The 12,700-nt window shown below is 45.8% G+C and overlaps 1 protein-coding gene across 1 annotated transcript in view; it reads right to left on the reverse strand.

The window, feature by feature from the left end:
- Positions 1-391: 391 nt before the first annotated feature.
- Positions 392-12,700, reverse strand: part of Abca13 (ATP-binding cassette, sub-family A (ABC1), member 13) — a 363,756-nt gene continuing 351,447 nt past the window's right edge. The window contains exons 57-59 of the mRNA XM_013520510.1: positions 3,199-3,304; positions 1,729-1,866; positions 392-1,010 (exon numbers count right to left, since the gene is read on the reverse strand). Coding sequence (XP_013375964.1) covers positions 915-1,010; positions 1,729-1,866; positions 3,199-3,304 — 340 coding nt within the window. The 3' untranslated portion in view covers positions 392-914. The remainder of the gene's footprint in view (positions 1,011-1,728; positions 1,867-3,198; positions 3,305-12,700) is intronic.

Below are 12,700 nucleotides of genomic sequence, written 5' to 3' on the forward strand. Positions count from 1 at the left end.
ATTTGTCCAAATTAAGAAACAAAGTCACATTCTATTTTTTTTCTGTAATCACATAAAATTATGGAAATTATGTGAGATTCTCGTAAAACTATCAAAAATGACATAAAAACTAGCTCAGTTACTTTAATTGTGCTAATAGGTTGATCAAAAATGCTCTTTAATTATTAATTTTAAAAAGCATTTTTGTATGAAGAAATTGGCAATTTTCCCACATCATACGGCATAGTGTCATCCAGTTTTAGGAAAAGCTTGCATTTAAATCACTGAGTTTTGCCGTGCATGGTGGTGCATGGTGGTGCATGCCCGTAATCCCAGCACTCAGGAGGCTGAGGCAGGAGGATTGTTGCTAGTTTGAGGACAGCCTGGTCTACAAAGTGAGCTCAAGGCCAGCCTGAACTGCATGGCGAGATCCTGTCTCAAAAAGCCAAAAAAAGTCACTGAGTTTTTACTTTTTATTTAAAACCATGCAGGCAGGTCTAGTGGGAAGATGGCAAAAATAGGAAACAGCCCTTGACGATGTTCTCAACACAAGCAAGTTGGGAAAGTTTGCGAACAGTGTCGGGGAGGAGCTCCGTGTCTTTCAAAGCAAAAGTTAACCTTGTAAGATCAAGTGGGATCAGGTTTCACACCCAGGGAGTCTCAGCTTGAACGCTGTCTACATATCTGCACCTTCATCCCAAAGAATTCAGTACCCACCCAGCCTGGCAACTGTATAACCCCTGTCGGGGTGTGGAGCTATCCAAAAGTCTACAGAAAAGAATGACCTTTCAGTCTGCAGGTTATTAATCAAGAGTCTCAGAAATGGACAAAGAAGGAGAGACGAAGGCTGGATGCCCTCTGTGTTCTCAGGTGCATTGCTGTTTGAAGCTTGGGCATCCAACACAACAAAACACCAGGATCTGTTCCTTTACTGGCTACACAGGCAGGTGAGATGGGCGGTGACCCTCGGTGGGCGAATCCAGAGTAGCGTGCAGAGGGCGCTCCTCCTCAGTAGCAAAATTAACAAATACCTAAAGAAATAAAGAAAATAGATGGAACTTCTAAGAACACTCAGCCTTTTGTTCCACCTATCAGAAGGGAAGAGATTATCTCTGAGCAGTGTGTTCAACCTGTCCTAGCAGGCAAAAACCAAGCATTCATACCATCCTCTCGTCCACCACCCTGGGTACGTCTGTCCACTGAAGACTCCACTCAGGAGTGGCAAACACCTCTGGACAATTAATAAATCACCTGAAAATTCTCAGTACCTTATGTGTGGTTTTAGAAAGAAACTGGGGTATAATTGTACACTTCTGGTACACTTAGTAAACCAAACACTTTTTGTTTTCCCCAAAGTTAGCTAACAGTCAATTACAGTGAAGTCCAATTAGTCTTTTGGGGACTGGGCAAAGTGGGAAAGAACAGTTACCATGACATGATTTAATTTCCTGAATGCCCACTGTCATTATAAACACATAAATACGTAAATAATTATGTAATGTTACGTATGTAAACAGATATCCAATATTTACATATTCAAGATATTCCATACTTGAATATGCAAACTGAGTGGAGGGCATACAATAAACACACCTCCTAACACACCACCCTCACCAGACTGCTGTAAAACTGAACAAGATTAATTAAAAGAAAAGGTGAGCTGAAAACGAAATCTGGTTGATTCTGAATTCCACTGGACTAGGCCCCAGGAGGTACCACGGTACCACCGAATCACTCCGGGTTCGATACCTGTTCCAGCGTGGTCTCGTTAATGGAGTAATGCTCGATATGCAAGAAGTCCTTATTGTTCTCTAGAACTCTGAACAAGTCAGCTAAGCACCCCCATCTTTTCGGTACGTGATATTCCAACAATTTAAGGCGCTGTCCCTGCAAACAAAAACAGAAAGGGAACAACACATCCCACGGTCAGAAATCACTCAGCAAGGCTGCTCACACGACTTTCATCTTCTGAATAAACTCAGATACTTCTCTTTCAAATCGCACAATAAGCCCCAGGGAGATGCGGAGGTTAGTTCTGTGTGTCTATGACGAATGCTTCTAAGCAGCACTTACCTGGATTAAACTGCTTTGAAGGGTCAGAAACGCTTCCAGAAGTTCCACAGTAGGAAATCAATGTGGCATAGCACAGGTACCTGGCGCTTCCCTGAACTGCACTTCGGGGCATGAGCTTAGTTCCCAGCTGGCCTCCCCATTAGCTGAACAGCTCTGGCTGAGACTGTTCGGGTCCTCGCTTTCATGGGAGCCAATGGAAAACGGTGCTTTCTGCTTTATAGGATCGTTCTTAGCATGAGCGAGAGTTCTGCGCAGCACACTTCCTCCACGCTTCCTCCTCACCAAACAGTTGTCGAGATAAATAGAGAAAAGCTACTTTGGGAACTACTGCCTGTTAGCAGTTATGATAAACCAGGATCACACAGTTGAGCAAAAGCACTGTGGACAGTGTTTCTCAAGGTGCAGTGTGTGTAAGAAGCACCGGTCACCTGGTTAAAATGCACAATCAGGTTCAGTACTTCAGATCCTGAGATTCTGCCGGTCTACGCAGAAGGCAGGCCTGGTGGAAGCTCTGTCCGCATGCGCTCCCTAAACCACATGACATTTGAAGAAGAGTGTGATCTCTTTCTTGCAAAATGATGCTCAGACTTCCAAGCCCACAAACCCAGAGCAAAAGTATGGAAGAAACCAACTTCGGTAGTCTTGTGACCTGGCTAAATGAGGACTGTGCACATAGATAAGAGGGGTGAACTCATAACTGTAGTCTGCTCTGGGCAATCCAACAAGCAGCCAGGCAAGCTTGCCATCCTGTAGCCTGATCAAGGAACGGTAGCTGTCTGTGCCACCTTGGGTAGGTAAGGAGATACGGCCAATTCTTCCTAAAGAGGCCAAGATGGCCACTAGCATCTTGCAACACAATAGAATAAAAACAGAAAAAGAAGAACCGGATGTGGTGGTCCAGGTTTATAGTCACAGTATGCTGGGAAGCCGAGGCAGGAGGACTGCAGGTTCAAGCCCAGCCTAGGGAACTTAGCAACTCAGTGAGGCCCTGACTTTAAAAATAGAAAGGGCTGGGGATACAATTCCGTGTGAAAACCCTGGATTCCATACCCAAGACCACAAAAATGAATAATTACAACAGGACAAGGACACTCGCAAGATGTTTTCAGCCAAAAGCCAAGAGGTACAGCAGAATATTAGCATTACCTTAAACTGGATTCCTGGAAAGTGGAGTTTCAAGCAGTCAGAAATAGTGCTAGGTTGATTTTCTTCCTTAGCGAGCCAAACTTTGACCGTATAACCATCACCAAACCTGAGCACCAAGTCAAATAAAAACATGGTGATTATAATGCACTTATATTTTATACTGTACTGTCCTAAGGTGGACAAATTCAAGTCCTTTTTCATGCAGAGGCAGTTGAACTACTTCAAATGGTTGGGAGATTTTGCACTCTCAGAATGATAACGTGGAGAAATTAATCCCAAGTCCATGAGACAGTTGCTGTTGCCCGCATGCATTGTCACAGACACTGGCTCCAACTAAAAGGAAATCAGCGAGCCCAGGAGTCCACACCTTGGACAAAAGAGGAGCAGTGAAAATGCAAACCTGGAAAGGAAGCCAAGTGCTGAGGCAGAGGAAGTCAAAGGCTGGCCTGGAAATGAGCCCTGGGGGGTGTCACTGCTGGCTTCCAGATCCCAAGAATTAAAATGTGGTGGGAGGAAGATGGGAGGAGATGCGCCCCAGGTTACTCAGGCAGATTTCTGTCTGTTATGCAGAAGAACTCTCCTTACTGCACTCAGATCCAGTCTCGGGGACAGCCCCATGACTGCAGGCGAAGTCTCTGACCCAAGGAGCGCCATCCCTGAGACGGTAGACCTAAGGACAGTCCCGGCACAGATGCCCAAGCAGTGGCACAATGTTACATTCAGACCTAATCTCAGATCCTTAAGCTTTAAGGGTGTATGAGGCTTCCAAAAACTTTGTGTGTTATTCTACCGGCTCATTGTAGGGACCCAAGATGATTTTGGGCACATAACAGCCTCTGAATAAAGACCCAATCAATAAGAAATAAATACTTAAAAGAACCAGGGTGCTGAAGTTCTTGTCTATTTTGTTCACGGATGCATCTTTCCAAGCACATGCATCTATCTCAAATATATTACACAGCTCCACACCTCATACCTAACACTGACAGATATGAATGCATGAATGAATGAATGAATCAGTGGAGCAGGATGTCCAAAGCCTTCAATAACCATTTACAAACAATATGTCAAAGTGTAACATCACGTGCCGTACCAAAGTGAAACTAACCTAAGTGAAACTAACCAACACACGTTTGCATGTGGATCACTTTTAAAGCTCTGCGTGGCAAGGACAGAAGTCCTAAGATAATGTGAGCTAGTTTTGGGGACCCCAGGTCAACCTTGTGAGTGCCCTTGCAGCTCCTCATGCAGTAGTCTGTGGTCCCGCCTCCTGCCTTGGCTTCAGCCTGTCAGATGTCATCTCCTGAGGTCTGTGCCTGACCCAACAAGGTCACATCCTCTGGAGGTGACACTTGGCTGAGAAGTTGTTGAGGCACTGATAACTGTGCATGATCACACACCAAGATGGACCTTTCTGAAGCTCCTGCTTAACTACCTCTAAAAATATGTAAAAGCCAGCCGGCTGGGTCGGGACAGGGGAGAGGATTCAGCCGTTGTTCCTCTCCTCCACAGCAGTGGCAGTGTCACCACCAGCCATCCCCCTCCACCTTCCCTAAGCCCTCCCAAGTGGGGGATATTTCACCCATGTAAGGAAGGGCTTGAGACAGGACACTGGAGGCGCTTTGGGGTGAAGGGCTATGCCACTGCAGTGCTTCCAAGTACCCTCCGGGAGCCCTCCATGGCGCCTGGCCACAGCACGCGGTCCTGGGTGGATATTTCTGGGTGGAGCTGTGCTTCTGATCTCGCCATTCTTGGCAATTCTGATGATGAGACGCAATGCAGTGTTGGTGCTGCAGATGACAGGTCCCAGCAGCCTGGGTCTGAACCCATCTCCTCCACTTCGAAGATATGTGGTCCCAGAAAGTTGGAGAAAGTTTCTGACCTCAGTTGCCTCAAGTAGAAAAAGAGAGCAATGACAGCAGCCACCGAGAAGGTCATCAGGGCCCAGAATGAATTAGTCCTTGTGGAACACTTGGGATAGTCCTTGGCGTGGAAGCTAATTTTGGACTTAAAATAATACAACTGAGAAATGCCTAATAGTGTTATTAGGTGTCTCTATGCACATCCTCTTATTTTAAATGTGCTTCATAAGGAATTTTCTCTCTCTCTCTCTCTCTCTGTCTCTCTGTCTCTTTCTGTGTCTCTCTGTATCTCTGTGTCTCTTTCTCTGTGTCTCTGTCTCTCTCTCTGTCTCTGTCTGTCTCTCTCTTGTACACACACACACACACACACACACACACACACTGATGTGCCCTCCTTCTTAAATGCCCCAGTATAAAGACTTTTAAAACTGGCTTTTCCCATTCGTCACAGAGCAAGAACACAGGCAGAAGGGGCACAGATCTCCTGAGCTCCCACCTAATCTCCCATCGGTGCTTCTGTCTTGGCATCTTCCGGGGAACATGGGACCCTGGTGGCGCCTCAGCTCACATCCCACTCCTGGGCTGGCGCCTCTGCGGTGGACTGCATTGCAGTGGTCCTCATCCTCCATAACTCCCTGGCCACAGTCTGTCTTTGGGATGTACCAAGCGGAGGAGGCAGAGGGTGGCCCCCAGGAAGGCTGTCTGAGCGTTGGGCAGGAGGCGGATGTAGGGGAGGACCTGAGAAGTGGCAGGCATCTCTGTGCTAGAAGCTTCCTCGTCGTTATGTAGGTTTCCAGGTGACCCAGCTAGGGGACGGAACAGAGGGCAGAGCTCCCTTGTATCCACCCTGAGTGGGGCCAAGCATACAGATGCCAGTTAACCCCCTGCGGTTCTGGCATCCCTATCTCTGCCTCTGTTGTCCAGACCCAAGACGGAATCTCGAGGAGGTTGAGGACTGTGTTTGGCTCACCGCAGGGAGCACAGGAAGAGCAAACCCGACAGCAGCCAGGTTCACGCGATCTCCGGCTCACAGCAGCCTCTGGTCTAGTGGTGACCATGCACAGCGTCCCTCTGTTGTTACCATGACAGCATCCATGCACTGATTTCATTCTTTGCAAGTAGCTCCTCATGACAGGTAGTGTTTCCTCTTTATAAAATGTAAAACATTGGGACCAAAGAGACTGGGACATTTTTCCATTATTGCTTACCCTGTCACCTGACAGGGCTGGGACCCAACAGAGCTCACTGGATCCCCATGTCGTTGAGATTTCCATTTTGCTTAAGTTTCGTTTGCAAAACTTTCTAATCATTGCTCACACAAATAAGAACAATAAGGACTAGAGACCCAAAGTATTAACATGAAGAAAACTTCTGACAAGCAACAAGTAATTTCTACAAAATCCGTGCTTGGCAGCTGGCACCTGCATTCTTCCCGGGGAGAAATCAGTTTGGAAAAGGGCCTCAGTAAGCTTCCGAGTTTAAAGACAAGATCGTGGGGTGGCTGACAGGCTTCGTGATAAACAGAAGCCTGAATCATGGTGACTCACATCTCCCCAGAAAGATTCTTCTCCGTAGCTAGGGCAGTCACTTTTGCTTTTGGGAGGACTTTTTTTCCCACTAATAGGAAAGAAGGGTTTTTGCCCTGAGCTACATCTTTAGCCCTTTTCAAAAAAAAAAAAAAATATTAAAACAGGGTCTTACTAAGCCTCTAATTTGCCCAAGTTGGGCTTGAACTTGCAATCCTCTTGTCTCAGCTACCAGAGGTTCATAGGTAAAGAGTCATTTTACAGGCAGAGAGTCACTTTCTTAAATGACTCCACCGGACATAGATTTGGTATGGAGACCCTGGGCCAATGCTGCCATCAGAAGAGGCCGTACTCCTTCACCCTGTCCACGTGCTGTCGAGCATGACCACAGCCTTCTGCTCTGACTTCTCCCTGCTGCCCACCCCCTCCTCCACCCTCTCCTCTGTCCACCCAGTGTGTTTATTTGGTACTCAGCTGGGCTTGACCGTCCTCTGGCCCAGAAGCCTTTGACCTTGGAGTCAGATAACTTTATCCTGTACATCCCCAGGTCTGTGGCGCCTCCTCAGCAGCTGGAGCACAGCTCAGAGAGGACAAAGCTGTAGGTTTCTCAGCCACTGACCCTAACACCCCGTGAGGTGTCGAGTTCCTACTGGACAAAGCAATGGATGGGCAAAAATCCTCATTAAGATCTTGTGTAACGGGAACACTATTTTTCTTAAACAGCACAATATCCTGTTCTTGTTGTTTTTCTTTTCCACTGTTAGAGTAATCAGAAGGGACTGTCAGAAACCCTGTGGTAACAGCCCAGGCAACAGTACAAAAGGACAAGTGGCCTCATGTCAGTCATCATACATGTCACTCAGCACGGGGTCCCCTCTTTACAGGGTGGCGAGGTGACAGCTCTGAGTCCCAGCTCCTCCTCTGACCTCTCACACTGTGCACATTCTCCAAGCACTTCCTTCATTTCGGAAACACCCTAGAGTCTAGGCAGGTAAAAGGTACCTTTTAAGATTGAAAACATTACCAAAGTGATTTTCTGTATCTCTCAGTCATGACAAGTAAGAGTTTTTATTTTCTCCTTCTCTTTCACTTTTAGGAGAAAGCAGGCATATAAATATGATGACTACCCATGAAGTGAGACTCCTGACATCATGATCTTCTGCGTAACAGTAGGCAACTTGCATTCAGAGCACGGAGGGTTCCTAATATTACTTTGTTGTGGAAATGAATTATGTGATTTTTGATGAAGAGAAGCAAAATAAAAACACACGCATTTGTACAATTCCTCCTGGTAAAAGAGTCCATAGGACACTAAAAAATGATTTCTCCAAGCAGGCCGGTTGAGTTTAGCGGGAAGCCTCAGCAGCCACTGGAGGACAGAGGGACGGAGCTAGAGGCAGCTCTCAGGGCTTCACATCCCTCGGTCCCACAAGCACCTGGAACCTCAGGCCCAGAGCACAGCCCTAACAGGAAATTGCTGCAAAATGGGTCCTTTTCTTAAATCAACAAATCAAAAGCCTGAAAGTCAAAGGCAATAGTATTTCTGTGAGTCTCCACCCATTCTGCACAACACAGGTCCCAGGGTAGAGGAGGATTTAGCAAAAAGAAAAGGTTCCAGCTCCTTCCACCCCATCCGGCATGTCAGCTGTGCGCAGACATCACGCTGTTCTCACATCAGCATCTCCCAGAGAGGAAGTGGGATCTAATGCAGGCACTGCCTTCCTGCCTGTGTCTCCGAGCCCAGGGCTGTAATTAGGAAGGAGCTCCACGGAAGAAGCCACGCCAGTCTACTCTCTGGTGCTGTGAGCACTGCCTGCAGAGAAGCCCATATACTGCAAGGGTGAGAGGCAGGCAGACAGCATCATCATCAAAATGACAAAGCTCCCAGGCCAGCTCACCTGTGCAGCCACTGTCTGTGATAGCAGAGATGGAGACTTCGCAAAGGGCTTCCAGGGTGAGGGGCAGTACGGGGGTGGTATGCAGCAGGCAGGCAAACAACTCAAGATGTGATCAAATATGTGGTGAATGTTTAAATAAAAACAAACAGTTATTATAGTAAAACTCACTGGCCTTCGCCCCTCTCAGAGCCCTCCCCGTCACTTTGTACATATTTATCCCTTGGTTCTCACCACTTTCTGAAGCAGCTCTGGAGGTCCTCTTTCCTGAGTGTCTTTTCCTGGCTGCCTTGATGTCCTCAATCAATTCGAAATGCTTATGGTAGCTTTAGTCAAATAAAAACATGATGCTGTGTCCTCCCTCATCCACATTACTCACTGGACCCGGGGCACTGTGGAACATCCGGCTCTTCCTCAAAGTCCAAATGAGCACTCAAGCAGCCGGGACAGCGCAACTAAAGACCCTCAGGAAAGAGGACTCCAGAGCTGCCGCAGAAAGCAGCAAGGGTGGTGGGAGGAGTGTGCTGGAAGCAAGGGGAGCATCCGGAGGGGCGCCAATGGCAATGTGTCTTTTACTGTCAAAACTTTCTGACTTAAGCACGGGCTGTGCTTTGTGATCACACTTTGCACACGTTCTCCCACTGCAGTTTTAAGCATTGCAGGGACAGGATCTCTCTGGAAGATCGGGTTAAACCTCTTTGGAGTTCGGTTGGAGACAGTTCACAAATAATCTCTATGGACTTTAGTCAGATTTCATATTTAAAATTTCTACTTTTAAATCCCTTTTTTAAAGTCATGCAAGAAAATAGTAACGTGCAAGATATACGTGTACTTAAGCCTAAAGGGATTGACAGAAAGAGGAACCTTCTTCCTTTTGCTTAGGAAAAGCTTGAATAAGCTACACTCTGAGTAGAAGCGTCTGGGCCCACATGGAGCAGACCCTCCCCCTCTGCATGTCAGGACAAGGATGATGCCAGCCTCCAGGTGAGCCAGGACACAGTGCACCCAGGGGTGCAGAGTGGGGCCAGGTAGATGGAAAGCCCGGGGCTCTCACTACTTCCTCCTTCTGCCTTGTATGAAAAGGACCAGGAAAGCACTAAATGCACAGAATTCTTGAAAACATCTTTGGGGAATGCCCAGCTTGACTGACGGGGTGCCCAGGCAAGAAAGCCCAGATTCAGGTGGGATCTTGCAGATACAAAGACAAAGTGGGCCATGCAGACTACGTCACCTCCAGCGATGGATGCACAGAGGTCCTGGGCCCTCCCTGTAGTGAAATTAGACAGGAAAGACCCTAGTGATAGCTGAGAGAGGAAAATGAATTAAACAGTGTGGGAATATTTTCAAAATTACTCTGGAGTCCTCCAAACCCTCCTTAAAAACCAGAGGAACTCTATCAGAGTAAATGAACTCGTTCACGGTGGTGTGAGATGTACACACTGAAGTGGCTGAATCTTTGCCGGAGTGATGTCCTAGACAAAGTCCAATGAAAGGATCAGTCTTGTCCCTTATGCAGTATCCCTTCCAGTATGTCTTAGTAAGTAATAAATACTATAAATGCTTACAACGTGAGAGAACACTAAATATTTCCACGGTGTCAGAAACAGTGGACCTGGCTGTCGTGGAGGTAGGTGCAAGATGCAATGAAGTGAACATAAACAGACTTCTTTGAGGACGGTGTTCAGAGTTCTACAGACCCACTGCCCAGGAGACTGGTGAAAATTAGAAAAGAAACCGACCACCAAGAGTCCACAGTCTTTCAAACAAGACCTACTGACTCCTTCCCACCTCCTGGCGTGGGGAAACGGGTGCTCTCCTCCACACTGGGCATGCAGCAGCAGAGTGCCCTGGTGCCGAGCTCCCAGCCATGGGGTTCTGTCCCCAGGAGGGCAGGATGCCAGGACTTCTCATCCTGGCCCTGGGCACCCACTGCTGAGGCTGAACTGCTGGCAAGAACAGCAGGTAAGTGATGAGTGCTTGCATCTACCCAGCTTCATCTCATGAAATAGAGGCTCTACTTTGAGAAATGATGAGGATTTGGGGGTCCACAGCCCAGAGAATGGCGTGCCAATCACACACTGGCAGAAAAAATTTTGAGAAAAATCTAGGGGGCAGCACACCCCCTCCAAGAGCATTGCCAGTAAACTTCAGTGCCTCTCAGAGAGAACCAAAGGTTGTTCCCGTTCCTGGTCCAGGAATGTGACTCAGATGTTCTACTTTGGGGGAGAAGTGAGATATAAAACAGATAACTCCTGGTGTCTTCCCAAAAGAGCTGACACACCAGTGGCAGAGAGGTTCAAACATAAGCAAGGTTTCTTTAATAATGGTACATGCTATGGGGAGAGACAAGGGGGAACTTACTAGCTTCATGGGAGATGAGATATAGGCTGAGCTACAGGCCATCCAATACGCCAGAGAGAAGCTGGGGAGACAGCTGGGAGGAGACCTCCCATCATCACAACATACCCTATACCCTGTTCCTGGGAATTAGCCCTGGGAGGGAGCTTGAATTGGACTACATTCACCTGTAGAGAAATTTATGCCAATGGTATTGCTGCAAACACTGGAGCAATGAGTGAATCTTAACAGTTGGGGGTACACAGCACAAATTGGCAACCACCAGGGAATTTGCCAAGTTTGAGATGCATGGACATAAAGACAGCGTTCCATAGCTTCTTGATGAGCTAATACAGTACATGGGAGAGCTTTTTTACATAGCTATAATGCTTCCACTAAAGCATAACAAAGCTCATGAAACAGTTACCTAGCTTATTCCTTACGAGACCCAAAACACAGAGGCCAGCTAAACCTAAAGCAAAGAGAAGTAATCAAAACTAGAATGGAAGTTAGTAAGATCAAGGATTTACAAAACCAAAAAAGAAAATCAATGAAAATAAAGCAGGCTATGGAATTTGGGATACCATATGGAGTACAGTTATGAAAAAAATCCAAAGTGACAAATCCTAAGCTTTACTGACCAGAAGAAAAGAGGATGGACTCAGATATGAAAGCCAGAAATGAAAGCAGGCTCAGGGTCACTGATCTCGAAAGAACAAGACATCCCGAATTCCTTCACCAGTGATTCCTACCAAATGGTTTGGGAAATGAAAATAATCTTCACAGAGTTTCCAAAACACAGAAGAGACACTTCCCCAGTCATTCTATCAGGTCAGTATCACTATGTTAATAAACCAGAAAAAACACCACAAGGCAAAATAAAACAAAATAGGGCAAACCCTATAGAGTGATACCTCTTAAGCAACTGAAAGAGTAAACAAAATCTGAAAAGTACGATAGATACTGTGAAAGGGAAAGAAACTGCTCAAAAGGAAAGAACAACTGGGATGAGGGAAAGGAGAAAGGAAAGAAAGAAGGAAGGAAAATATATATGTATACATACACAAATAGCTAAGATAATTGTACTACTCATTTCTATTGTTTTATTGAAAGGAACAGTTAATGCTTAATTTTTATCAGTTTTGCATGCCTATATCTGGCTTCCCCACCAGGGAATTTGCCAAGTTTTTTTACTCTGGATCCAAACAATCAGCCTAAAGCTTTCTGAACAATTACTTTAAGGATAACAATATGCTACATAACAATCTGTTGATTTCCTATCATCTTGTTTTAAAATTATGTATCATTTTTACTATTTTTTGATTTTTATTCCCTTTAAAATAAAAAAGAATTAAGAAAAGAACATGAACACTAACACCTTCAGTAAAATACTAGCAAATCAAATCCAGTAATGGTGAAACAATTACATATCACAATCAAGTGAGATTCACCTTAGTTTGGTTTATTACCCAGAATCCCATAATAAACTAATGCTCAATGGCAGAGTCTGCATAGAAGAGTTACCCCAATGCATGGTTTTGCTTCCCAAGGGTTTGGTTACACATCGTCAACTGCACTATGAAAACAGTAAATAGAAATCTCTAGAAATACACAATTCCTATGTTTTAAATACATTTGATTATAATATTGTTGTAAGTATTCTATTTTGTTGCTGGTTATTGTTGCGAATCTCTTACTGTGTCTATTTTATAAACTTTATCACATGTGTCCACATAGGAAGAAAGAAGCACACAGGGTTTGGGGCCAATTCAAGTGCTCACCGAGCTCCTTGGAATTTATCCCTCCCAGATGGGGAGAGTGTGTGACTGTACTTTCTTAAGTACACACAATTCTTTCATAACTTCCATTCAGCAATTGTACT

This window comes from Chinchilla lanigera, unplaced genomic scaffold, assembly GCF_000276665.1.
Source record: "Chinchilla lanigera isolate Chin_1 unplaced genomic scaffold, ChiLan1.0 scaffold00055, whole genome shotgun sequence".
Lineage (NCBI taxonomy): Eukaryota > Metazoa > Chordata > Mammalia > Rodentia > Chinchillidae > Chinchilla > Chinchilla lanigera.